This window comes from Sciurus vulgaris, assembly GCF_902686455.1.
Source record: "Sciurus vulgaris genome assembly, chromosome: 8".
NCBI lineage: Eukaryota > Metazoa > Chordata > Mammalia > Rodentia > Sciuridae > Sciurus > Sciurus vulgaris.
In genome coordinates, this window is record NC_136468.1 from 64,302,642 (window position 1) to 64,330,573 (window position 27,932).

At 41.4% G+C, this 27,932-nt stretch overlaps 1 protein-coding gene across 9 annotated transcripts in view; it reads left to right on the forward strand.

The window, feature by feature from the left end:
- Positions 1-21,557, forward strand: part of MAGI2 (membrane associated guanylate kinase, WW and PDZ domain containing 2) — a 1,317,383-nt gene extending 1,295,826 nt beyond the window's left edge. For 5 of the 9 annotated variants that reach the window (XM_079150214.1, XM_079150216.1, XM_079150215.1 and 2 more), the window contains one exon: positions 20,509-21,557. In XM_079150214.1, coding sequence (XP_079006340.1) covers positions 20,509-21,167 — 659 coding nt within the window. In that variant the 3' untranslated portion in view covers positions 21,168-21,557. Of the gene's footprint in view, positions 1-8,486; positions 9,043-20,508 lie in introns of those variants that run through there. The other 4 variants (XM_079150220.1, XM_079150221.1, XM_079150222.1 and 1 more) reach the window with 3 other exon arrangements.
- Positions 21,558-27,932: the final 6,375 nt, after the last annotated feature.

Genomic DNA, 27,932 nt, shown 5'->3' on the forward strand with positions numbered 1-27,932 from the left:
CAACTCTGAGTTCCTGGTGAAACTTTCTCTTGACCTTTAAAGCTGATATGAATCGCCAAAGAACAAACTTACCTTTTAGATGTTTTCCCAGCCCCACACTCCACCTGCCACACACAGAAGCAATAGGACCATTTAGTTCACCTGGGATATAATCTAAAGCCTTTTATATTCATTTCAGTCATTAAAATGTAGCTCCCAAAACAATATTTCTGAGTTAAGACTTTTCTTGTCAAATGATGTAGGTAATAAAAATAATATCTTACCCTATATTTGTATAATGCTTCTAAGTATTTCTTATAAGACAATTTTTTTGAAGAAGGCAAGGGATGTAGTGAACATTAACAGTTGTAAAAATTGAGTCCCAGAGAGATTTAGTGGTTTTCCCAAGGTCTCACTACTTAAGCAAGCAATAGACAATGTACTTAAACCCATCTTCTGACCTCCAAGGATCATGTGCTTTCCACAGCATTGTGCCCTGTTATCCTGTTTCAGAAGCTTTACTCAGCTTGCTTAAGGGATGTTAGTACATCCCAACACATTACATATATTGATGTATTGATAAAGCCCTGAGTCTTGGGGATCTGGCACTTGTGTCAGACAGTTGCAACTCCAGATGCCCCCAGTTCTACTATTCTGTATCTGCATAAAGCTGATTCATCTGAACTTTAGGCAATTTTGCTCAGTCTAAGAGGGCCTCCAGGGAACTGAGTCTCTTTTGATCAGCCAATGACAACAGCACTTATTTCATTTTCCATTTCATTTTGTTGACTGTGTGCCAGATTTTTGAGCTGATTGATGCCTTAAGTTACCGAGCCCATTTAAACCTCACAACTCATAGAAGTGGGCACTATAATCACTTCCATTTTACTAATAAGAAAACCATCACTTAGGGAGTTTTGGGTGACCTGCTCCATCAGGAAACATGATCAGGACTGGAACCTGTACAATTTGACTCCATAGCCCAAATTAAACCCTGTATGACAACAGGGAATTCATACCTTCCTGATTAGCCTGTAACTCTCCAGAAATGCCCCCAATCACCACACTCTGAGTCATTACAGAGACTACTGTTCTACAAGCAATAGCCAACTCCCATTGGCTCAGGCCTCTAATGTTTCCCAGAATTGAAAAGAGCTGCCATTTTAGCATTTTAAAGCTATTACATTATTTTTCTTTGGGTAATTCATTAATTACCAAAGAACATTCTCTTCCATCACTAGGAACTAGTACAAAGGCCTCTTGATTCTGACTCTTTGGGGGTCAACAGCCAAATACTTCAAAGATCATCCTATACTAATAGGGGGGAAAAGCAAGCAAATTACTGTCTGAGATCAGAAGGAGCAATCCAGGGCGCCTGTGGTCTATACTCACAGACACTTTGAATGTCCATTCTAACCGAATTATCCTTAAGCCTTTGAAAATGGCCCCTGGTAAAGAGAACAGCCCCCCATTTACGTCTTCCTTCTCAACAAGCCACAGGTGCAGTACTTGGTCTGTGAAGGAGCCTCACAGCTGCTCCATTGCCTTCTCTGCTTCCCCCAGGTAGCAACCTCACTTGAAGGTTAGGATTCTGTGAGTCTTGGTGTGGGGTGGGGGAGCAGGAAAGCTTATTTAAATAAGACCCTTTAAATGAACTATTCAGAGGGAAAGCAAACCTTGGTAGGTTCTAACCTCAGTCATTCAAGGTGCTGACTTCCCAGGCTAGTAAGAGCCTTAATGAGCAAGCTCGCTAGAGACTACACAGCTTCCCAGCCTCAAAAATTTCCTATTATGTCTCTTAGTCAGTGCCATCTATCTTGAAAGCATCCTTCCTGAGTTATGTGATCTAAGTAGTCCTCCCCCCCAGGGAACCCCAGGGGGCTGCTCATGCAGTGTCTGAAGCAAAAGAAGCCTTCACCATACTGCTGCCCTGAGCCAAGGTCCTGCCCTGATCCAATGTCCAAGCAGATTTATCTTTCCACAGGGGTCCACACTGAGGCACACAGTTTCAGATGAGCAGCAGATGTTGACTCTGTTACTAAAATGGGAGCCCTAGTTACATTTCTATCTTCCCCCACCAACACCCCTGTTAGCATTCAACAAGGTGGCTAACAGAGGCATGAAATGCTGCACAGGACCATCAGTTTTTCTCCCAGAAACTGCTCATCCTCCATCTTGTGTACAATGGCAGCAACAGGCCACTCCTGAGACTCCTCAGGAATTGTTTTGTAGCCTTGGGTGGATGACTTAGTGAAAGACCTCTCAGAGGACTGACACTTCCCAAATCCGCCTGTCAGCAGTGGAGTCATTATTTCACTGCAAGTCATCAATCACTCCTGAGTCCAATCATGATAAGCAGAGAATAATGTAAAAATAAGCAAACCTAAAGAGCATTTATCCTTCTCAGTGAGAAGGATAATGAACTATTACCTGCTATTAACTGTCCCCGCCATAGCTGTTGCTAAGGCAGCAGGCCTTCACTCTGCACACGGGACTGGCCTGCGATGCTCTATGAAATAGGGACTAGGGCTCCACTGGAGAATGAGCTAATGGGTTCAGGTGTAGATCTAAGGGATTCCCCAGCGCACCAGGGCTGAGATCCACAGTTCTGCGTCTACTAGCAGTGCAGGCTGAGAAGAATCCTCTTATTCCCAGATCTAGGAGCCACCCTTTGAACCCCACCTTTGCTAACCCAGGAAAAGTTAAGGGGGACTGGGAGCGAGAGGCTGTGGTGCGGCCTGAAGCCACCAGGGGGCGCTCGACCTTCCTCTGGTCCCAGGCGCCCCTCATTTCCTGCTCTAAGCTGAAATGAGAATCTTGCCTTCCTTAATCGCCTGCCTACTTATAAGGTGATCCAAAGGATGTCGTTATCCTCCCAGCACTTTCCTTTGGAAAATGCATACAAAAATAGTCCCCATCCACAAGCTCCAGAGGGATACCACAAGATGTCTCCACACTACTCTGCCAAGAGCAGTCCATTTGCTCGAATTATTAATGCTAATAATGACTTCCCTGCTCAAGTCTAATGTCTGTATTAGAACAGTTGCATGCGTGCTGGAAGCTGCCCTCTGAATGACTCTACCCACACATTAATGTGAGGATTAATCTCTTAACCTGCAGAATGCTATTAGCAGGTCGCTATGGGGTTCATCTCTCAAAACCACATACTTAGAAGGCAGGTTTCAGGTGGCAGCTATGCGGTCAGGCCCCTCCACTGAGGGTAAGGCAGAAGAAATTAGCAGAGGCTTAATTACTCATCGGCCTGGGCCAATAGACTTCAAGACTGAGGCTGAAGGAAGGAAGTCTATTGCCCTGGAAGAACCCGTCCCATTTTTCAAGCAATTTCTCCAGTTCATTTGTTTCCAGCACCTTTAAATTCCTCTGGCATAATCACCCTACCCTTTGTCAACACAAAGTGATTGTTTAAACGACTCAATCAGATCATGCCATAGGCGACTATTTCCATTTATTATGATTTATTGCCTGTTTAGCACCAAAGTGCCAGGCACATTCAACAGAAGACCAGAGTTGAAAATGGTTTTTCTTTCTGCTCTGGAGGCCCACGGAATAACAACAACCTGCTCAAAGTGAAGGAAAGATTATCCACATTGATGAGGATCAGTGACTAAGGACATCTTGGGAAGGAGGTTTAATTTTCCAGATGAGAAACAAGAAGACTTTTTCAATGCTATTGGTCCTCCTATTGACCTAGAGCGCAGAAAAGTAAGTTGATTAAAGAGAGGAAATTCCTGTTTTTTTTCACCAGGTCAGGAAGAGACCTGTAATGGATAAAGGAAAGTCGTCTAATACCTTGAAGGAAGGAATCTGGTTTTTATCAGTTTCGTCCCCTGCACCCACCCCACCCTGGTATTTTTAGGCACCAAATACATGCTCATTTAATTGATTAATTCAAGCTTGAGAGATCAGATCACTTGCTTTTCCCATCACAAATTACACCTGCAACTTATAGAACTGAGGGTCTTTTAAACTCAGTTCTTCAGAGAAGAGCCCACATTATTTTAATCCTTTGTTGCCACAAAAGAGAGGAGGAGCCAGGAACTTGGCCACAGTATCAGAACCAGCTGGAAAAAAATCTCAGGAACATGTTATATGCAGGTTCCAAGTTGTTCTTTCTGGCAATAACTTACTAACCTACTTTTTTAAAAAATCCTATAAGTAAATATTAAATACGAATTAGAACAACTTGTAAAAGTTAAACAGCACTATACCTTCTTTCTAATCATGGCTGAGAGTCAAGAGATGGTTTCCGTCTGTCCTGAGTGAGATGCTGAATGGACTTCCTGGTGTTAACTATGCCAGTTACACAGCAGGAGTTATGCTTAGTTAAAATCCCACTAACTAAAGCAACAGACTCTCTTTTAGATTTAGATATCAAAATTGCCCCACGACACACAGAATTTCTCATTCTTCATGGAACTCTCACTTACTTCATCCCCTTGGCTCCCTGGTCAAAGCTGTTCTGCCTTTCCTCAACTTCAGTTAAACTGCCTCCTACCGTTGACAAAATGATTTCCAAGGCTAAATTGTGAATCTTTCAAAATACAACTAACTTCTCAAACTTTAATGGCCATGTGAATTCCTGGGGAGCTTGCTAAAAATGCAGATTCTGTCTCAGTGGGTCCAGATGAGGTTAAGGAGGCTGCAATTATGCAGATCTATCAAGCTCCAAGGTAATGCCAGTCCAGGGGTGACACTTTGAGTAGTAAGGTTTTAGAAATACATTAAAAAAAATTTTTTTAAGAGTTTATTTTTTCTCCCTGAGCAGAGGGATTCAAACTGCGGCCCTTGCTCATGCTAGGTGAGCACTCTACAGAACGAGCTATTTCTGCAGCACCACAAATTGTTTTTATAGAGTGCATAATAATCTTTAAATTATTTGCATTTAACAATACAGTACTATTTAACTAAAATTTAACTAACAAGTTTTATAACATCGAGGATATCTTTTCTAGATGAGAATTACAGATACAAATCATGAGATATAGACACCTATTCAAATAGAACAGGTCTTTCCATATTTCTCTAAATTACTAAGCTTGGCTGTTGTTCCATCTTCAAGAGAGGAGAATGAGCAATCTCTTACTGATTCATTCATTCTTCATTCGATTAACATTTACTGAATATTTAGTAAGCAGCACCATGTTAGGGGCTGAAATTACAGCAGTGGACAGGGACTGAAGTCACAGCACTGAACAAGACACATCATGGTCCCTTGCAGATAGGATTTATATTCTACTAAAAGGAGACACATTTACAAAAAAAGAGTTGACACATAAATTATAGCCAATGTTATGAAAGAAACAAAGAGGGAAAGAAAACCGAAAAAACAAAACAAAACAAAAAAAAGCCACTTTGGAGAAGGTGGGAAGAGAGGCTTCTCTGAGGAGCTGACTCTGCAGGTCCAGGACCTGTACTGAAGAGTCCACTCGTGCAGTCAGGCCGCGTGTTTCCAAATGTGCACACAGCCCAGGAACCAGTTCCTGCTTCTTGATGTGCCCAGGAACCAGTTCCTGCTTCTTTAGGGAAGGCACTGAACCCAAAAGGGGACCTCTCCACGACAGGCCACCCACATAGCTCCTGTCCTGTCAGCTACCTGTCAGCTACAACTCAGCTACCTTTCCCAAGCCGTCCTGTGGCTCTCCACCTGTCTGCAACCTTTATCTGGGGTGCTGACACACAAGGGTCTTGGTACATGTTCACACACAAATTGGTAAAAATTCAAGGCCCTGATAAACCATTGTCTGCAAAGATAGTCAGATAGTTTCTTATATTTCTTTCCAGTTCACTTTTATTGCTGAAGAAATGACTCCATGAACAATCTTATCTTTTGTGAAAATGAAATTAAACCTGCTTCAAACAGGCTATTATATATGAGTCCTAAAATCTACAGAAAATGATGCCAGTCACTTTGTTTCTAGGAAGAACTGGGACTGTTTGCAGAAATAAAAATTCACAGGCAGGTTTTATCAGACCCTAGCCAAAAGTCTCCTTTTTAAGGTCAGGCAACTCACCACTTCTCCCGCCCCCACTGCCCTTGACCTACCTGGCCCCAGGCCATTTCTGTCTTAGGCCAATCTCCATGATGTGGTCCAACCCTCTCTTCCCACCTGTACTCATCCCATCCAACTGCCCCAACCCCAACCTTGGGCACTATCATCTGAACACTGATAGTGTTGCCTTTTGTCCTTTATCACCAAAGCAGGGAAAATACAGGGACTTTTACATCACCATACATAGGAGGTAAAGTTTTTCTATATCATCAGCTGCCTCACCAGAAAAGAGGGGTGCAGAAACCAGGAGCTAGCAGCTGGAGCTAAGGACACAGCAGCCTCTGGGCCCTAAGTTTAAAACCCCCAGCTGGGCCACACACAGCCCGGGCCTCCACCTACCCAACGCTTGTTTGCAGCAGCCCCTGCTTTCCTTTATGATGGTACCTTGGGTGGTTGCTGTGTTGGCTCTGGTCCCTGCACAGGTGGATTATCCAGCTGGCAGATCTAGAGAATCTCCAACTGTTCATCTGTCCCTAGAGCCATTGCTGTGCTTATAGCATCTTCTGCAGGATATTGAGAAAAAGTGACAAACCCACACCTCTCCTTTGGCTTTTTATGAAAATTTTGAACAAAAGTTACCCAATGACTACAGAGGGTAAAAGGGACCATCCCTGGATGAACCAATCAACTTTTATGAGCCTCTATTTCATCATCTGTGTAATGAAGAAGATAATAATACAGACCTCATAGGTTTGTTGTGAAATTTAAATGACAAGATGCATGGAGAAAACTTAGCATGAAGAATAAGTACCCAATGAATGTCAGTTGGGTTTTACCATTATCATTACTTACAAGTGCTTACCATGTGCCAAAAATATGTTAGATGCTCATTTAACTTGTATGAAAGTGGCACAATTTTGATTTTCATGAAAGATCTCTAAGGTAGATATTTTTTCAGGCTCAGAGAAGTAATTTTCCCAAAGCCACACAGGTAGGTTAGTAATAAAGCTAAGATCTTGATTTATACTACCTCAACTCTAGATTTCAACTCTCTTCCCATCTGTGGTGTTCATGAATACTGATATTTCAAAGCAAACTGTTAAAATGGAATCCACTCGGTAACTGATCTACCTCAAGCTGCTATTAGCAACAACTGGGATGACCTAACTTAAAACACATGCATGCACACATGTAGTCCAACACCTGACTTTAAAAAAAAAATGCTTTGAAGGATGGTTTTGTGGCTCAGTAGTAGAGTGCTTACCTAGCATGTGCAAGGCCCTGGGTTCAGTCCTCAGCATCACATAAAAATAAGTAAATAAATAAAGTTACCATGCCCATCTACAACTAAAATTGCTCTTCAAAAAAATGTTTTGGAATGTGAGACTTTGTAATCGTATCTACCACAGCGAATTCTTACAGGTTTTAAAGCAAAATTTAATCAACACAGATAGGCTGGGCAAGACTTTTTGGTAGGCATTACTAACAATACAAGGAAGATTTTAAACACAGTTTCTGTCTTCAATGAATTTATAATTTAGTGGTAAAAGAAAGACATAAAAGGTGAATAAACACATGAATCAAGACAAAAACTGAAGTTAAAAAAAAAAAAAGAATCCATGATCAGATGTCAGATAAGAGGATGTATTTCAGGATGAAGAATATAGGTTGGGCTGAATAGGGGAAGACAGTGGCAAGAGGGCTTACCAGCATGATGCTGTAACTTCTAGTTAAAGTGGTGAAGGTGGAGGACAGCCTTGGAATAGTGGGGTAAAGCCCATGGACATTCTGAATGAATGCAGAGGGAATCTAATGAAAAACTAAAGAGATTAAGAGAAAGAAGGTTAAGGAAGGTTTCAAAATGTCCTCACTAGGGAGATCTGAACTTGCTTGTCCTACAATCTATATTCCCAGTCTCAGTTATGGACACCACCATCCACTGTCAAACAAGCTGGAATCCTGAGAGTCACTCAGGACCCCTCATTCACTCTCCCCCACCTTCCCACATCTCGTCCTGTTATTCTTGTTTCTGCACACCTTTCGTAACTGATCCTTCCTACCTTGTCCCTGTTCCTTTTCATCTCTCACCTGCACAGCAGAGCAGCCTGAGGTCATGACTCCTGCCCCAGTCTCATCTCCTGGTCATTGCCCTTACTCTATCCTCTATGCCAGTGACATAACACATGTCTTTGATGACCAAGCTTCAAACCCTCCAGTGATTCTCCAATACCTGCACAATAGATCCACAGTCCTTTGTGTGTCCTACAATCAAAGATGTTCTTTATGGCTTCATCTCCTGTCACTCCACACCTCATCTGATCCATCCATGACCACCCCTTCAAATACTATGCACAGAACTTGAATGAATGAATGAATGAATGAATGAATGAAAGTATAAATGTAGGCAAGTCAGGACTGTGTAGCTGTTGTGAAAAATAATGAAAAGCTTAATTTGGGCATATAGAAGTGAGAGATTTGGTTTTATCTCTTTTCAAGGTAGACAAGATCTGGACATGCTTCAAAGTAGACGAAAATGAACCACTTGAAAGAAAGGCTAATTATTGAAGAAATAGGAGGTGATTTTCCTGCTAATAATAAAATTATAACCAACCTAGTCCTCACTTGAAGTCATGTCCTCAGTGAGGCCTCCCTGAATTCCTAAATGATGTTAGCTCTTCAATGAATACTTCTATAGCTACCTTTTCTTTTTTTCAATTTTCTTTTTTCTTTCTTTTTGACGGATCAGATTTGATATCACTTGTTCTATATCTGCCTCCTGCAGTAAACTACATAAAAGCAAGAACTTCCCTTCTTTCATGCTGAATTCCAAGCCCTTAATACAAAGCCTGGGACAGAGTAAATCTTTAGTATTAATTAACCACAAGATAATGTATTTCTCTACCTTAAAAACTATCATGCTTCTGCTTGCCAACACCAATAAGGTAAAGGGAAATTCCATTTGTTGATAAAAGCACCTAAAACATGAGGCTCTGATTGAAGCAACACACATTAAATAAGTTCTAATTTAAGTATAATTTACTTGTCAATATCAGTAAATTGACTCACCTGTTTAGATAAAAAGGCAGGATCGCCCTTATCACTCTCCTGCTTAAAAGCCTCCATAAATCTAGAAATCTGAAGTAATACACTCTGAGTTCCTTGAAGGCACTAATTGTGTCTTGTTCATATCTACCTCTCTCGTGCCTTGCACAAGTCTGTGTAAAATCCAGTACAATTTCTAGTGAATAAATATAAAAGAAATCCTTGGGCTCTCTTTCCTCATACCCCATATCCGCTCCATCAGTGGGTTGCATTCAGCCTGTCTTCAAGAAGACATCCTGAATCCAACCCCTTCTCAGCACCCTGCTCCAAGTACAACACTATCATTTCTTGTCCAATCTACCACAAGTGCTTCCTAACTGACTGGCTTCCCTGATTCCACCTACAGTCCATCCTGTACATAGCAGCCACGTCACCTTTTAAGATACCACTCTTCTTCTGCTTAGAAGCATCCCATGGCGTTGATCACACTCAAAATGGAATTCAAACTCCTTATCAAATCCCTGGATGGTCTCATGCTTCTCCTCTTGGACATGCCAAGCCCTGTCTCATCAAGATCTCTGCTGAGAGTGTTCGCAGTCCAGGTGGTCAATGACCTGCTCCAACTCTGCCTTCAGTCCCCTGCTGAGCAACCCATAGTCCGTCTCCTGAATTATATCTGTCCTCATTGCACTGACTCATGTCACACTTTCTATTGTTACCTACTTACACATCAATTTTCTGCCTCTTCCACTATGATAGTAAGACCCATGAAGACAGAAATAGTTCTTGCTTCATAGTGCAAAGACAAAAAGTGGATGCTCAATTTGTTGAAATAAAAAAAAAAAAATGAATAGAGTGAATAGGTATTGGGTCCTAAGGTGGGGAGTGGCGGGATATGAAAGGGAAGAAAGACAAGAAATAGAGTTAGGTACAGAACAGAATTGCCTAAGGATAGACTCCTTACACTATGATAGCTACAAGATTAGGCAGCTCCAGACACAAAGGGCTCCCTTTCCACTAATTCATTTTTGTTTCTAGCAGCCAGATTGTTTTAAAGCAGGTGGGGTGTGTGTGCATCATTTTGTCCCTTGGGGACCTGAGGACCCACTGATGGGATTACACATTATGTGGGACTTTACCTTAGAAGTGAATTAATGTTATGCCTGAGTCCTGTCCACAAATCATTTACAGAAGAGATGAGAGGCTCCTGAAGAAAACTGTGATTGAGTAACTCCAGAAGCTATGGATTTTGCTGGCATCTAGAGCATCCTCTGAGGGCTGGGGGTGTAGTCAGTGGTGAAGTGTTTGTCCTGCATGCATGAGATACTGGGTTCAATCCCCAGTCCCATGTGAGTATGCTCAGCATAACTCACTTTCATTTCTTCCATCTTTAACATGATGTGGCTATCATCAGTTTCCATCATTTTTTCCAGGAAATAGGTACCTATGACTGATGATTCTCATCCCTTATTTCAGCTCTCTGCCACTTCAGACAGGGCTGTATTTCTGTGATGAAGAGCATGATTCTAGAAAAGCTTTAAGATTAAAGGTGCCTTCTAAAGATTAAAGTAAAACCTCTTTAATTCAGATTATTATAACTCCGTGAACTCAGAATTCATTATCGGTTTCATTGGGCTGAGGCTTATCTTGGTCCAATGGTGAGGGATGCAGAGGGAGGCTACTAAGCAAAGTAGTGATGGGAACATTATTTGCAAAAGGTGTAACCAATTTAAAAAGACTTCTTCGGCCATGCTTAAAAACACTTTATCAGCACCATTAATTTTTTCCCATTTTTTTTAAATCAAGGTATGATTTGCATACAGTAAAATTCACCCTTTTGGTGTATAATAGTGTGAGTTTTGGAAACAAAAAACACATAATTTTATCATCCCTATGATAATCAAAATATAGAACAGACCCTAACCTACTAGCATTCTGTCATTCTCTATTGTGGTTAAGCCCCCTTCCACACCCAGCTCCTGGAAACCACTAGTCAGTTTTCTGTTCCTTTAATTTGCCTATTTGAGAATGTCATATAAATGGAATCAATAGAATGTCACCTTTTGAATCAGGCTTCCTTCACTAGCATAATGTATCTGAGACTTGTGCAAGTTGCTGAGTACATGTCATTTGTTCCATTTGGGAACTGAGTACTATTGTACTCAGAGTGTTTATCCACTCACCACCAGATGGACATTTGAGGGGTTTCCAGCTTGAGGTGATAATAAAGTCACTATGAAATTTCACATTCAGGTTTTTGTATGAGGATGAATTTTGATCTCACTCAAGTGGGCAACTCAGAGTGGCATTGCTGGGTTGGATGGAAACTAAATGTTTAACTTTTTAAGAAACTGCCAGACTTTTTTAAAGTAGCCGTTCATTTCCGACAGCTACTGTGAGAAGTTTAGTTGCTCAATATCCTTGCCAGTTATTTCCAGTCGTGCTGTTGTTGCTGTTTAATTTAGCCAAGGGCTATGGTGACTTCACCCTATAATTTTAATTTTCATTTCTCTACTAATGAAATGAATAAAAACATCTCTTCATGTGCTTATTCATCAACAGTATATCATCTTGATAAAGTATCTCTTCAAATCTTTTGCCCATTTTAAAAATTGAACTGAAACAATTTAATAGCTGGTGTGTATGTAAGCATATACACAATAAATAGACCTTATTTTGCCTGATCGTCACAACTCTGAGAAAGAAAGAGAACAGGTGTTATTCCATGTTACAAACGAGAAATTGAGGCTGAAGATGATTGTGTGACTTGCCCACATTGACACCAAGTGGGTGAATTAGATAGAAACCAGGCCTGCCAGTTCACACACTCTCTCCCCAGGTTGCTGCCTTGCTCCTCCTGAAGACAAGCAGGACAGATCTCAGCCCTGCAGGACTGTGAACTGACAGAGGGGGCTGCACAGGACTGAGTGGCCCCTCACCCTCCACACACACAAAGTCATGGAAAGGTCAAGCCTGTCCTTGCCGGCTGTGGGAACACATTGTGTGACCACATTTGCAACCCCCTTCCCTGTGGAGTTCAGTTGCTAGTTACTAACACTTAGAAAACAATCTCCTAAGCACATCTTCCCTGACTTCCTCCTTTTCTACCACCTGAGTGGAGATTTCTGCATTTGACTTTGAGAGATAACCCTTCTTCATGCAGTAGTTTTCAAACTGTTCTGTTAGAATCTCAGGCCTTCCAAGGAATAGCCTAAAGGGCCAGGGGCCGGTGTGGTGGGGGGAGAGGATGCAGCAGGTTTTGGATCCACCCCTCCACCACCAACACCAATCAAAGCAGCATCATTTTTATTTTACATATTAGGCTATCACTGACAAATTTATTTGAAAAGGAAGGTGTGTTGATTTCCAAAAGTTTGAGAACTACTACTTCAGAGCCTTTCTTTAATTTGAGGGTAAAAAGACCTCCAAACTCCCATCAGACACTTAAAACATCCTTAAAATAAATGAACCAGCAAATTTCTTATATATCCTACAATGCAGATATTGTGCTAATTTGAACTGATCCCTGGACAACCTCACACCCCCAAACCAGTTGAAATTACCGAGAGTTTCCTAACCTGCGCTAAGACACATCTCTGAGGTTGCTAAAACTTGCCACAGGATATTGATTCCCCTTAGCCCTAGGGGCACTGAGGAAGGGTTGTGTCTTCAGACCCTGCTCTTTTCATCTGAATGTCAGTGCATTATCTATGAATTGTCCTTTCCTGTTTGTGTCCTGATGTGGAAAAGGTTGGAAAGCCCTGGATTAGAGTCCTGGTGATTTGGACATGGACTCGGGAATTTGGTAGTCAGTTATCCCAATTCTCACTTACTGGCTAAATGGTCTTGGCAAATTGCCTCAGCTCCCTAATCTATGAAGTGGGGATAATAGCACCTTGGTTCTCAGAACTATCGTGAGAAGTACAAGGTAATGTACATGATACACACAACACAGTACTAGTACACTGAAGCACTCAGGAAATAGTAGCTCCATTAAGAGCCCCATCTAACTCTGAGATTGGCCTCTTCAGTCACAGAGGAGCTAAAACGTGCCACATATTTCACCATGCACCTTAGATTATGCTTGCGGAATGAGAGTAAATGTGAAGCTTCGATAAGCAAATAAGGTCACTATTTTTAAGTTATTAATTTTTGTAACTCCTTGTTTACATCTCTCTGGTAATAAGGGGAAAATAAATACATGTTTGAAGACCACTAACAATGTCTCCAGACTGGAAACAACACTTCAAAAAGAGCAGAAATACAGGAAAATAGTTAATTTCCAAAATATTTTTGATGCACATTTTTCTTGTTTATATTTTATTACAAAAAGCAATCACTTTAGTGATGGTTGAACAGATCCAAATACTCGTTATGATTTGAACACAATCCTTTAACACGTTTTTCTTTTGAACACCAAATGACTTACTTTGCTGTCCTTTGATCTACCCTAATTATTTATGTAAATAATAATAATATTTCAAATGAGAAGAAAATAGACTCCAATACAATCACATCAGTATTCTATAACCCCAGTCAACTGTAGGCTTCAACAGGAAAGGCTTACAGTAAGAAATAACGTCAAATTTCTGGATCTCTTTACAGAATAATTTTTGTTATTTAGCAGGAAAAACACATGTATCTCAAACTGATTCAGTATTTCCAATATCTAACAGGAGTATTTTCAACTCAATCCTGGCTCAAGGAGTGGCTTTGAGAGGAATATTTTTAAAATATATAGTATTATCCCTGCCCATAAGAACTCTAATCTTAGCATTCTTTGATTCATGCTCGTATTTCCAGCTTTTTCACAAATCAATACTCTACTATAGTGATGGTCCTTCTGTGTCTAAGTTCAAACACAAATCGCTTTTCAGAGTCTCCATTAGAAATAACAATAGATCTGTCCTGACAATCACCGTAGATGGAAAGTTCTGTTACATCACCCCAGAAGAGATGAGCCCCCATTTCTCAAATGGAATAGCAGAAGCAAGGCTATTCTGATGACAGTGCTCCCGCTGAGCTTGTAGAGCATCATCCTATTCAGAAGGCCATTCAACAGCCCTGACAGCTAAGTGGCCTTGAGCAGGTTGCTCGAGCTCTATGTCTCAGCACCCTCCTCTGTAAAGCCTGTTGATTTGCATGTTTTAATGTGAGTTAATACATTTCAAGGACTTAGAAGAGTGTCAGGCCCTGACAAGTGCCTCACTTGTATTGGTATCACTATGGTATTACTAATAGCAATAATACTATTATTATCTTCCTGAGCATTCCACTCCAAAAGGTACTTATTAGGTTGGTCCTGGGTCCAAGCTCTGTACTAAAAGGAGGAAAGCAATATAGGCCTCCTTATTCAGGGGCTGGGGGACAATCCAGCCAACTGGAAGCCCTGAGTCTATTAATGAAGTATGGGGCAGATGACAGGCCCTCTTTCCCTTGCTACAGTCTCTGGCTCCCTCTAAGGGTTTCTGCCTTATTCAGCAAGGATCAAAATAACTCCCTTGATTTGAGTTATGCTTTCCTCCTATATACATTTTTTTCCTAGAGATTAGAGCCATGTGGAAAAACCAATAATATAAATACTTATTTACTGCAACAAGCAGTATATTCCTAGCAGGTCAGCTCTCTGGTTACTGTCTCTTGAGTTATATTTTAAAAACTAAACAAGCTATTGAAACATTGTTCCTATATATAAGGTTTTTTATCTCAGCATATGAAGTGAAAGGAGTACATTTTACTTTTCAATATTTCTGGGTTCCTTCAAGATAATTTAAGATACCATACATCTTTTAACTCAAAAATAACTGTGTGTGCATAATCTGTGTATATTTATACTAAGAACATGTACTTATGTATTAATCAGTCTGTGTTCTAGGAGAGCCACAAACTTGGTAGAAATGGTATTTAGGAAGGGCAAGAAGCTTGCTCCTCACTTAGGAGAGGGACTTGCTTCTCTCACAATAGAACATATGGTATTTAAGGTCCATCTTACCAATAGGGTGGTTGACACACTCCCTAGCATTTTGGGTAATGAATCCTCAGGGATGGAACTCCTTTAAGCAAAGCGATTACATTCTTACAGTTGATAAGATTAACAAGGAAAAAAATCATCAGGGGAAATTCAGGGAATTCTGACTATACACCCTTGGAAATGGAGCCTGTCTGCTGCTGGCTTCCTCCTTCGCCACTCTTCCCTCAACACTCAGTCATCTCCCCTCCCACTTCAAATATGCATTACCATTTTACAACCATCCCCTCTTTCAAGAATGATAAAAGTCACAGACACAAACCTGCTTTTGACAGGCTATAATTTAAATAAAAATTGTTTGCCCTGAATTGTTTCCTCAAGTAGGCATTTGGCTTGAGGTCTTCCAATTCTATTCAGGGAGTAGATTTATTCACTTATCAAATATTCATCAAGCACTTATTTTTATGTCAAGCACTATCCTGGTTATTAAGCACACTGTGATAAACAAGACCAATTTGGTCATTGCCCTCATGAAGTTTACAACTGGTATTTGAGACTGATGTTAATTAATCAAATAAACAAACAAATGCATAATTACAATCTGTAAGTATTATGAGGAAATAAAGACAGGATGCTGTTGAGAAAGATAGAGTACCTTCCATAGATTGGAGCTCTCTAGAATGACATTCAAGAATCCTAAGGATGAAAGAGAACCCACCTCACAAGTAGTTGAGAGGAGAATTTTCCATAGAAGAGGACACAACAGTGACATCCCAGAAAAGAACACAAGCTTGGTGCACTGCAGAACTGAACATAAACTAGTATGGGTGGAGAATAGGGAATGAATGGAGCTGGGGAGGAGGCACAAGCCAACCCATGCAGGCCTCTGTAGACTATATGAATAATTTTGGATTTTCTTTTAAGAGCAGTAGGAATCCACTGAAAGCCTTAAGCAAGGAGTGGCATCATCTAATTTATGTCTCAAAGATTGTGGAAGATGCTACAGGGAGACTCACTGCAGAAGGACAAGGGTAGAAGGAAGGAAAAGATGGGTTACCATGGTAGCCCATGTGAGAAAGGACAGCTTGGCAGGCCAACCCCGTGGGTGGGTTAACTACACTGGTTGTCCTGTGGAAGGTGTGTGGTTCATAGTACATTGCACTTCTGTTTTCTAACAGCACTCAATTTCATTTTTGAAATTTTTGTCTTCGCCAATCTTCTCGAGTGTTTATGAAAGATATCCACAGCCTTCTTTTAGCTGTGATAGTCTCGAGCATCCGCCTCCCCTGGTGTCAGCCTTCCAGAGACTGCCCTGTAGCTTGAACTATAGTGGTGAAAATGAAGGTGAAGATAAGTTGATAAAATCCACATATGTTTGAAGATAAGACTAATAAGATTTGCAGATGCATTATGTATGTGAGGTAAAGGAGAGAAAAGAATCAAGGATAATGCCAAGTAATGACTGTACCACTTACAGAGATGAGGGAATGAGAGAGAATGAAGAATAGGCTTGGAGAGGAAAGATTTCTGTTTCGGATCTGTTACACTGAAGATGCCAATGGGTAAAGCTATCAGGAAGGTGGATGGAAACACCAGCATAGAGCTGGTAGCATAAAGCTCAACAGAAACATTTGGGAGTATTGTTGTATAAAAGCTACACAATTGGATGAGAACCCCTCAGATAGACCAGGGAGGGACCAAACCCTAAGGAGGACAGGGAAAAGAAGAGCCCCGGAAAATATAGTGAGAAAGAACTGCCAGAAAGTTCGGATGAAGAGCAGGAGAGTGGAGTCTCATGAAAGCCAAGGTCCAGTTTGTTTCTAGAAGTACTTGGTTGTGTAAAAACATGGCAAGGGAAAGGATGAATACGGACAGGAGTCTTCTGGGTTTGACAACAAGACGTTTCACTGGGGTGGGTTGGAAGAAGACAGGCTGAAGTAGCCAGTTTAGAATGAAAGGCTTTTTCCTTTCAGTTTTGGCCAGTGGGCCTGGGGATATTGTTTGCATGAAGGAGCAGCAGAAATTCCAGCAGGCCAGATGTGGCAGATGCTGTCTTTCTAGGATGCATCTCTGTGATTTCTAATTTTAATTAGAACATTTCAGACAGGAAAGACTATAGAGCACATCTTGTGTGGCCACTACTTCTTCTACATGCTTCAGCCAGTGCCCAAGTTCAAGAAAGAAAGAAAAGAAGGGAGCAAAAGAGGAAGAAAGCAAAAACATAGTCCAAAGGAATCAGAACTAAATGTAATTCTTCTGTCTACTGTGTGTCAAGATTTCATGAAAACTAGAATTTGAAATGTTAGATAAGGCTCTTCCTATCCACAATTCATGTCACCTTGCTGGGGCAGGGATAGAGCCAGCTGGGTAAAGAGGCTGCCTACTCAAGAGCCCCTTGGTGCTTTATGGAGCTTTGCAGGCTCATGTCCAAAATGGACACCACATGTCTAGAATTGAACTGGAGAGTTCCTTTACATAAAAATGAAAAACATGAAACCATACATAGATGTCCATCTTTGAAATCATTTATGATAGTTAATTTTAATTTCTGATTAATATTCTTAATAGGCAGTGGCTTAGAACATTTTAACTTTTAATTTCTCCCACTGTTAAGTGTTTAACAATCTATAAACACACTCTTGGGAAATCTTTTCATAATAAGAAAAATCCCTTTGTATTTGTAAATGGAGAATCACTGAGGGAAGGCAAGAGTAGGAGGAAAGAGAAGAGAATCTCCCTGTGTCTCAGAAGTAATCTGAGGCCATCTAATGATGTCCATTTATATGTGTGGTTTAACATTTTTCATATTCCTGGACAGGAACTCTCCACTTCAATACCAGACACATGGTAGGTAAGATGTTCTGGAAGAAATGCTAAGTGTTCTGTTCAGTGATGGTACCCAGCTACTATTGGTTAGCAGTGGCCACTGAGCATGTCCATTTCAAAAGCTTTTATCCTATTTGCAAAGCAACAACTTGGGACAGTTTTCTCAGTAAGTGAAATGAGTAAAGAAACCCAAATTTTACTCCTTGTTGGCCCATTTTGTAAGCTTGGTCAAGTTACTTAACCTCTCTCTGCTTCAATTCCTCCTTCAGGAAATGGTGTGAATAATGTTGGCCTTCTCCCTGTGTCTCAGAAGTAATTTAAGGCCAACTAATTGACTCTACCATATGTGATGTAATGGTGGGGAAAAGAGCTTCTAAAATGTGAAGTTTCAGTACTCTGCTTCAAGTCAGAGACTACTACCATTGCACACACTGTCCTGTAGTTAGACCTTTGAAGCCCACTTTTAAACTTTTTTACCCTCTTGATACCAGAAATTGAACACAGGGGTGCTTTACCATGAACTATATCCCCATTCTTTTTAATTTTATTTTATTTTATTTTTTTGAGACAGGGTCTTGCTAAGTTACTTAGGTCCTTGCTAAGTTGCTGAGGTTGGACTTGAATTTGTGATCCTCCTGCCTCAGCCTCCTGAGTTGCTGGGATTATAGGTGTGTGCCACCACGCCTGGTCCATTTTTAACTCTTTAAAGCAAAATGTGGGGGGAGTTACCACTATCATGTTAGTTTGATTTTGAACTCTACTGCAGCCAAAGGTAGGACATTAGTCCCATTTTCACTGAACATTTTTGCACTGGTTTCAGAGTGTTCTTTGAGGTAACCAAGAAGACCTGAGGTATAGCAAAACCACATCTGGGAATCAGAGCACACGGGAATAACTGACCTATTGCACTTTTTCAAAACCTCACCTGCAAATCTGCTAGATCCACAGGAGCTAGTTCCAAGGCAACTTCCACAGGAGCCTAGTCACTAAGTGGTCAGCCCCTGGGGCACAGAGGAAAAGTATGACTCAGCGATGTGTAAATAGTTATCATAGCCCTTCAGTTGCAAATGCTTCTCCCTTAGGAAGTACACATCTCATATCCATGAGGTTGGACATTTAAGCCACATCTTAGAAAGGAAGAAACTGAGGCTCAGAGAGATCCAGAGGTTGACCCAAAAATCACATTACATTCCAGGTCTTCTGATGCTTTCCTAGAATTTTTTACACAGCATGTGAAAATGATAATGGACATCATCTATGGAAAGAAGGAAGATAACTTTGTGCCCAAAATATTCCATTCAAATTTCACCTCAAAAGAGAGATTTTTTTAAATAATTGATTTGATATTCTAAAGGTGCCAGAATTATTGGAAATCAATCCCACTGCCCTCCTCTGCTTATCTCTTTATAGGTCAATATCAAACGTACCATATAAGAAGCTTCAACTTAAAGTAAACCCCTGACATTCACAGACTGTACATACACAGAACTTGAATCACATACACTGAGTAGGGTGTGTGGGGCTGAATCTTCTATCTAGTGAGGGATGCTCACCAGCCACCTAGAATTCAATTATCAATGTGGTTTTTTTGGTTCCCCATCTATGACCATATACCAATTCCTCAGAGAAAAATTACATTTTAGAATGGTATTACAAAGTTTGAGAATTTCCAAAGGTCAGGAGACATATTCTCACAAATATCAAGGGTTCACTGCATTGAATTGTCCTGCTTCAATTTTGCTTTAGTGGCCAGAAACTCAAGGATAATGTTATTGCTCATGGTAGAAACTAACTCATCTTGGATTCCTAACACATCTGTCCTTCTACTTGGCTTCTGACCAGTGGTTGCTTTAAAAAAAAAGAAAAAAAGAAAAAAAAAGGTCACTTCTCATTTTTATCATTCTGCTTTATATGTGTTCTGATGTTGTAAATCATCTTAAATCCTTTTTTGGAAGTAGTTTAAATCCTAAATAAATGCTGAAACTAGGCTTCTTAGAAAGAATCATTTATTATTTAGTCTGGAGGCCTTCTGTGTTAGAACTACAAAAAGAATTAAGGACAATGATGTTATTTTAAAAGCAAGAAAACAATGAGAGTTTTTAGGTGAATTTATCCACTTTCTGAGATTATCTGGCAGTAGCTAAGGATTATGCTTTGGGTGACACCTAATGGTTGAGAAAGTCACTCTCCCAACTACTTCAAACCACTCAGATCATTTTTTCCTCAAACTTTAGCTGTCTTCTTCAGAATTGTCTGGGTAAATGTTAAAAATAGGTATGTAGGCCTCTGACTACTGGCATCTCCCAGCCTGGTCCAGGGGCAGTCCATCCATTGATTCCATGTTTACTTGAGTTTGAGAACCACTGATTTAAGCACTGCCAAGTCAATGTCCACACAGAACAGTCAGGCCTGATGGAACCTCAGGAAGTTACAGGGCCTAGGCAAAGGGATCCAGCCTTTGCTTTGACCTCTCTGGTCTCCCAAAGAGCGCGGGCAGAGGCCGAGTAGGAGAAAACACAAAACCCCCTGGGCGCGGGCGCTGCCCTCTTGGCAGTGAGGGTGGGGGTGGCCTGGGATCTTGAAAGCAGCCCCGCTGGGCTGCCTGCCCCTGTCCCTGGGAGGTCGCGGGAGTGTCGGATCCTGCTCTGCGGGCCGTCTAACGGCTGTTCTTCGCGTCCACAGACGAACCCAACTCCTGGAGCTCTCCCGCTGCCGCCTCCCCAGGTCTGCCGGAAGTAGGCGTCTCCCTGGAAGACATCCTCTCTCCATTCTCTCCATCGCATCCAGCCCCACCCTCCGACCCTTCCCACCAGATAAGCCCAGACCCGACTTGGGATATCAAAAGGGAACACGACGTTAGGAAACCAAAGGAGCTTTCAGCCGGCGGCCAGAAGAAGCAGCGCCTCGGGGAGCAGAGGGAGCGCTCGGCGAGTCCGCAGAGGGCCGCGCGGCCGAGGCTCGAGGAGGCGCCCGGCGGCCAGGGGCGGCTCGAGGCCGGCAGGCCCGCCTCGGAGGCCAGGGCGCCCGGGCTCGCGGCGGCGGACGCGGCGGACGCGGCGCGGGCCGGCGGGAAGGAGGGTCCCCGCGCCGGGCCAGGCCCCGAGCTCGGCCGGCGCGACGGCCCCGGGGCTGCACTCTCGGGCCGGGGCGGCGGGGAGCGGCCGGGCGCGCGGGAGGCTGAGGGCAGGGCGGGCGCGCGCGCGGGTCCCCGGCAAGGCCCGCGGCCCCCAGGGGGCGCCCCCGCGCGCAAGGCGGCCGTGGCGCCGGGGCCCTGGAAGGTGCCGGGCTCCGACAAGCTGCCCGGCGTGCTCAAGCCCGGCGCCTCGGCCGCCAGCAGATGAGCCGCGCGGCGAGGCCCACCACGCGCCCTGACGCAGGCCGTTCTTCTTAGGTTCCGTCTCATGGCGTTTTAATTTATTTTCACTGTCACACGCATAGATCCGCGAGGCACCAAGGCCTGGGAGCATCCACGTGAAGTCCCACACGTCCAGCGAGCATGGGCTGCACGGCGTCCACACGCTGACCTAAACTGATCCTAAAGCCCCCGGTTCCACTGTGGGGGCTTTGGCAGCTATGGAAGAACCAAAACAAAGCGAAGAACATCACAGAGAGACGGTGCAGTGTAGCTTTAGTTTAAAAAAAAAAAAAAAGAAAAAGAAAAGAAAAAAAATTCCCCCCACTGCATGAAGGATTTGGATGTCATCCAAACTTTATATCAAGAAACTGGACAAGTTAAGAGCAATCACAAACTGGAATCTCGCCTTAAAAATCAAACTGCACGGAGCAAGCTGAAACTGAGACAAGATTATATCTTTTAATTGATCTAAAGCATTGTAAATAAATCGTTCTTGACATATCTAGACAGGGGTTAAAGGGTTTCTTTGAAACATTCGGAACTGTTCGCCCATGACATGTTTCCACGCCTCACCCTTGGCATCCATCACCAGTATTAGCGCGGTTCCCTGCGTACTGCAGGATGTTAGAAATCTAGTGAATTCATTGGTGTGATGCCATTTTTACTGCCATTTCTGTGATCAAATCATATTTCTGTACATTTTCAGTGGTAGGAAAAAAAGGTTTAAAAATTGTATCCTAGGAAACAGTTTGCCATAAGTCAGAGTTTTGCTGTTTAGCTCCTAGATCTTAATTGGTTTTTCTCTAAAATATGAATTTTAGAATTGAAAGACCACTATTTGTTTAATCAAGATTGGCAATGCTGTGGTTCCTTTATGAAAAGGCTTTCCTATTGTCCCAGATAAAATAGTTTGTCCGCGCAGTTGTATTTCTCTTATTTTATTGTCTTGTTTTAAACCCACTCCATTACTTCATTTGCACTTTGACAGAACAGAGGCAAAGTATTTGTCCTGTATTTCCCAGATTAGAATGAATCTCTAATATTAAAAAGTCACTATTATAACTAATTTATTTTCATTAAAGAACACAAGTACTTTTAGCATTCCTTTCTGGTTATCTTTCCTTATTCATTTTTGTTTCCATTTGCTTTGCTTTTGCCCTGTATTTTTTGCAATTTTGTTATTTCATTAGCAACCTCCATATGTTTCTTTTTTATCTTCATGAATCTATGATTGATCCCCTAGTGAAATTCTAAGGCTTGCCTTTCTTCCCTGCTGTTTTAGTATTTCTTTGTAAAATGTTAGCTTCAATTAATTATCCATTGGTACTTATTGTAGCTACACATATTAAAAGGCAAAATGTTTCTGAAGGCAAATTTGTCTTTAATATGCTTTTTATAAATGAGGCTTCATCCTCCCCATATTCTGCCCCTTACAGGATTTGAATGCAAATAAGTCTCACCCCCTGCACTTGTATTCAAATAAGTAAAAGGGGAGATCAGGACCATCACACAAGGTCACACATAATAGCCTCCCTCACTGACTCTTTCCCTCTCTGTAATTGCAGTAACCTGAGCACTAGCAGTTTAATTTCCATCAGACATAGGAGTAGTTTAGTTGTTTGACAAGGGAATGTGGTTGAAAGCCTCATGTGAAGGGTCTTGCAGCTTGTAAAAGCAGTTTCCAAAAATGAAACCCATTCATCATAAACAAAAGCACAAACACATGTAGCAGTTATAATACTTTTGGTTTAATCTCAATTAGTCTTTCTCCCCTGGACTAGAAATCCAGTATAGTTTGCCATTAATTTATTGAATCTGGTTTTGGACAATGCTTCTGTAGTGTAGCTGCACGTCCTGGTACTGTATCCTCCGATCTTTATTTTCCATGTGTTACAAAAGGAAAAAAAAAAAATGAGATTACGCTTGCATAAACTCTAATTTGCACAGTTCACAGCTACTACTTGTGCAGTAATTACTTTATGCGGCTGTAATCCATAACATGTGAAGACAGCACATCATCTAAATCCCATTCCAAATAATATTTCTGTGTAGTGTTAGCTGTGAATTTACCCTGTACAGCTGTATCTCTATAAATATAATTCCATGTATTAATAGTCACAGAAAGACTGTAAGTGAGCAACTATTTTTATGAAACGCACCACTATGGATAAATTAACTTTTACAGAAATCTTGTTTACTGTATGATATTCTAAAACACTGTCAAATAAAATATATATCCAAGAATCTTTTCTTTTTCCAACTATATAAGTTGTGTGTTAATTTAAAATAGATAATTACTGGGGGTTAACTTGGTTTCTAAAATCTGCCGTTTTCATCCATTTGCCCCAAATAGAACTTCTTTGAAACTTGATTCTTAAGGTAGTAGCATTACATAGGAAAGACTGTTGACTTTTTGTCCCAAGTAAACTTAGAATTTTCTCAATCTTGCTGGTATTTGCTTGTCAGCTTACTATATTATTTATGAATTGGCAATACGTTTCCATTGCTTGCTACACTGATTGATACTGGGCCTTTTTTCCCCCAAAAGGATTCAAAGTATCAATCAAAATAAATTCCATCCCATCTTCTTTTAATTCTGAAACTTCATATAGACTCTCAAGGAATGTAAAGGTCCAAAATGAATAGCCAAATGTAGATTTTGCAATGTATTGCAATACTTGAATTAGAGAGAAGAAAGAGTTCTACATGGGTATTGATGATGACAACTCTGTCATCAATAAGTTTATAACTCAAAGGCTGCTATTTTGCTAAGGCCAATATGGAACAGTCTTCCAGTTTCAAAGGAACATTTCCCAGTCCTTGTCCTGTCAAGACTTCCTTCTTAGTGGGAGACCTAAAATTCCCAAACTGTCAATCTTTTACTCCAATACTAATTTTTTAAAATTAAATAGACCATGCATTACTTTTAGAAAAGAGGACATAAAATATGAAATCAGACACAAAAGTTATTTGTAATAAACCCAGGTAGTTTTTTATGAAATAATCTAAGAATGACCCAAACTGAAAAACCAAAAGATCTATAAAATAATGTAGTTAGCAAAATGAAATATAAATATTAATATATATAGCTAATTACCATTTTAAAAGAAAAATAAAAAGTATTAGGACACCAAAAAGATAAGAAATCAAAAGCCAGAGGACTTAAAACACGACAAGGCAGAGACTAGGTGAGACAAGCGAGGCACCTGGCCTGAACAGGGTCCTTATCATGGAGTTCAAGTGTTTCCAAAATCAAGAAGGAAAATCTGAAAAACTGAAGGGACCCAGATGGACACTGGGCTGAAGAACAGGCATGCCCCTCCTCCAAGGCTGCTATTTTGCTAAGGCCAGTGTGGAACAGTCTTCCAGTTTCTCAAGAGAAGAAAAAGAGCAGGTATTTGAAATTTTATGTCTTTTAAAAGTTTGACACTTAATTTACATTTTTAAGAAACAGTGAACAAGAAGACAAAAACACTACCATGACAAACCATGTGCAGGACAATTCTGGCTCCCAGCCCACTGATTTGTGGCACTGTCTTAGAACAATCCCCAGGCCTGCAGCAGAGAATGCTTGGCTTGCATTAGGGTCCAATTCACCTTCCAAGAAAGAGACAGTACAGGCAGCAGAGAGGGTAAATAAAGCCTGTGGCTCGTAAGGTACAGATGTGCCTGGAAAAGCTTCAGAAGTGCATGCTAAGCATGAGGCTCTTGCCAGAAACCAGCCTGCTATTCAGGCAGTTGAGGTGGGTTTGCCTATTCTCTTTTGAATGAATTTCCCCCAAATTGTACAAGCCTGGGGAACATCCCAATGCTGAATCTGTCCTGTCCTGTTGATATTGCTCTATTTCAAGTCAAACTCACAGCAAAACAATCAAATGACCTTACTGCTGTAAAAATAAGGATTTAACAGAGGTTTCTGTTCCAGACACACAGCACCAGACAGGATGCCTGTAAAAATCACAAGAGTGCTCTCCTAGTCTTAAAATAGTAAGGGTACTATGTCTAATGATAAGTTCTGCATCATGTCTAGATCACACAGAGCCCCAATTAAATGTGTAGAGATTATGGTTATGATTATCAGTGGTAATAATAGCTGTGGTTTTAAACATTTGGTTATAAACAATAGAATAACATCCTAGAATTAAACAGAACACTTGCTGGGCATTTGAGAATACATCATCCAGGCAACTCAGGGACTTTACAGAAGTCTAAATCTGTCCCACAACCCTGAGAAGGGCAACTGGCCAACACAGATTGAAACCAGAATCTTTTTTGAAGGGCTCTGGGAATTTGATGGGCTCTTTCTCTTCGGGAACTACAGTGCCTTCACCTGGAAGAACCTGGGACTCTGAAGCAACAAAATGACCTTCAACCTTGGGAACCCTAATGAGGGGTGTCCACCCATGTGAAAGGATCTGAAAACTTTTTTGTGATTCTGCCCTAGCTAAGCTGGCTTCACACTGAGGAACAACATCCTTGAGAGTACACAGAATTTCTAGAGGGTACACAGGCAGGGAGAGCTTTATAGAGTCATTTCCAGAACTTCAGTTTTCACTTTTATTATTTTAAACTTGTGATCTGCCAGTTCTCCACTCCTACCTTTACAAGGGCCCTTTAAGTTACAGAGAAAGGCTAGATCTACACCTGCCTTTTGTTTACACTTACTCATTCATTACCTCAAGGTGGAGGAAGCTCTGGGGAGTTAAGAAAAGGGACAGCTGGAGAAAGTGACTTCGTGAGGGAGAACCAAGAGAGCAGAGCAGAGAGCATCAATAAGAAATACTTACTTGGGCAATGCCTACCTTCATCCTTGAACCCCATAGGGTTTCTAAGTATCTAATGAGTATCCATACTTACTTGAATCTCAGACTTTTCCTAACTGAATATGTGATCTGGCTATTTGGCTATTTGTTCTCTGGTCAACAATGACTGACTTTGCCAATTACATTCTATGTAATTTCCATGAAGGTGTCAAGTCTGCAATTACAAGGTTTAAGAGAAAACATATTTAAATCACGCATGCAAGAAGGAATACTTCCTTTGCAATATTTAAGTTTATGATTTTAAAGATGGAGATGTCAGCCAGTACATTGGCTACTCAGGAGGCAGAGGCAGAAAGATCACAGGTTCAAGGGCAGCTTGGGCAACTTAGCAAACTCTGTCTCAAAGTGAAAATTTAAAAGCAGGGAGGGGCTAGCAGTTGTAGGGCACTAGCAGGCGTAAAACCCTGGGGAGTACTGAAAAAAAAAGCCAATTTAAAAAAGAAATTGGATCTAGTGTTAGGAGCTATATGAGCTAAATAAGAGTACTCACATAGGTAAACCTCCTTAATTTAGTATAATAAAAATTTTTAGCCCAGCACAGTGGGACTTGCCTGTAATCCCAGTGGTTTGGGAGGCAGAAGCAGGAGGATTACGAATTCAAAGTCAGCCTCAGCAACTTAACAAGGCCCTAAAAAACTCAATGAGAGAGACCCTGTCTCAAAATAAAATCTAAAAAAAGGGCTAGGGATGTGGCTCAGTGGTTAAGTGTCCCTGAGTTCAATCCTTGGTACCAAAAGAAAAAAGTAGAAGAAGAAGAAAAAAATTAAGAGCATTGTTTCAAAGAGTCCCTATTTCAAGTTGCCTACAATCAGGAGACCAAGACTAAATATGTGGGAGAATGTGATCCTTTAATGGTAGGACAGCAAAATCCTATAGAATGCAGACATAAGTAGAAGTGGTTCTGAACAAGTGGCATTTTAGTTGAGTTTTAGGAACTAGGATTTTTAAGAGGCAGAGGAGATGTTAGGGAAAGAACAGCTTTTGAGCAAAGCCAGATTAGGAAATTTGGAGAATTCTTAATGGAATGGGAAGTCGCTCGTTTTGACTGAGTACATAAGAGTAATGAACAGAGGGAGAAAAGAGAGGATGACAGATGACATTCGTGAGCGGTGAAGAAACAGTAAAAATTTCCAGGAAGAGACAAAATCAGCACTTGGCTTTGGAAGTTAGTCCTAGCAGTCTTGTCCAGGGGGGCGTAGAGGTGAGAGGAGCCCTGACAGGTGCTTAACATCAGTCCAGGTGAGTGAGAAAGAGACCTGAGCACTTGGAATGCAGGGGAAAGTTGTTGGGTTCTGAAGAGGGAAAAAAAGGCTTGTTGGATGCCAAGAATCAGAAATAACCACAGACGTCAAACTTGAGTGAAAAAGAGAAAAATGGAAAGAGAGCCAAACCTACGAGGGATATCACCAAGTTTTTTAGCATCCAAAGTATAAGGGGCTTCAACCCAGATGGGAATATTCATTAGGTCAATGATCACACACTAACGTGTTTCAGACAATGAAGGCAGGGTGCTACACTAATGCTAAAGATTTAGGAATCAACTCCCCAGAGCCCTCCCAAGGCCCACTCCCAGATAGTCTGACGTCATAAATTGGGATGGGACCTGGGCATCAGGATTAAAGCCCTTCTAGAAGACTTAAAGGTTGAGCCACCAAAGTTCACAACCACTATTCTAGAAGTAAAAGCTGATAGTCTTGAAGGTAGAGACAGATCAAAGGGAAATGGAACAAGACCTACATTTGGGAGGCTGGTGCAGACAGATGGGTCAAGGAAGGAATGACCAGCAACCCTGCTGCTGTGGGCCTTGGCGTCCTAGGGAAGAAGGAACCTCAGCTAATGTGGAGCGGCCATTACTGTCCACACCTGCAATGATGTCCCTTAGGATCAGAAGTAAGATTGGACCATGGATGTTGATTTTTGGAGGTTCA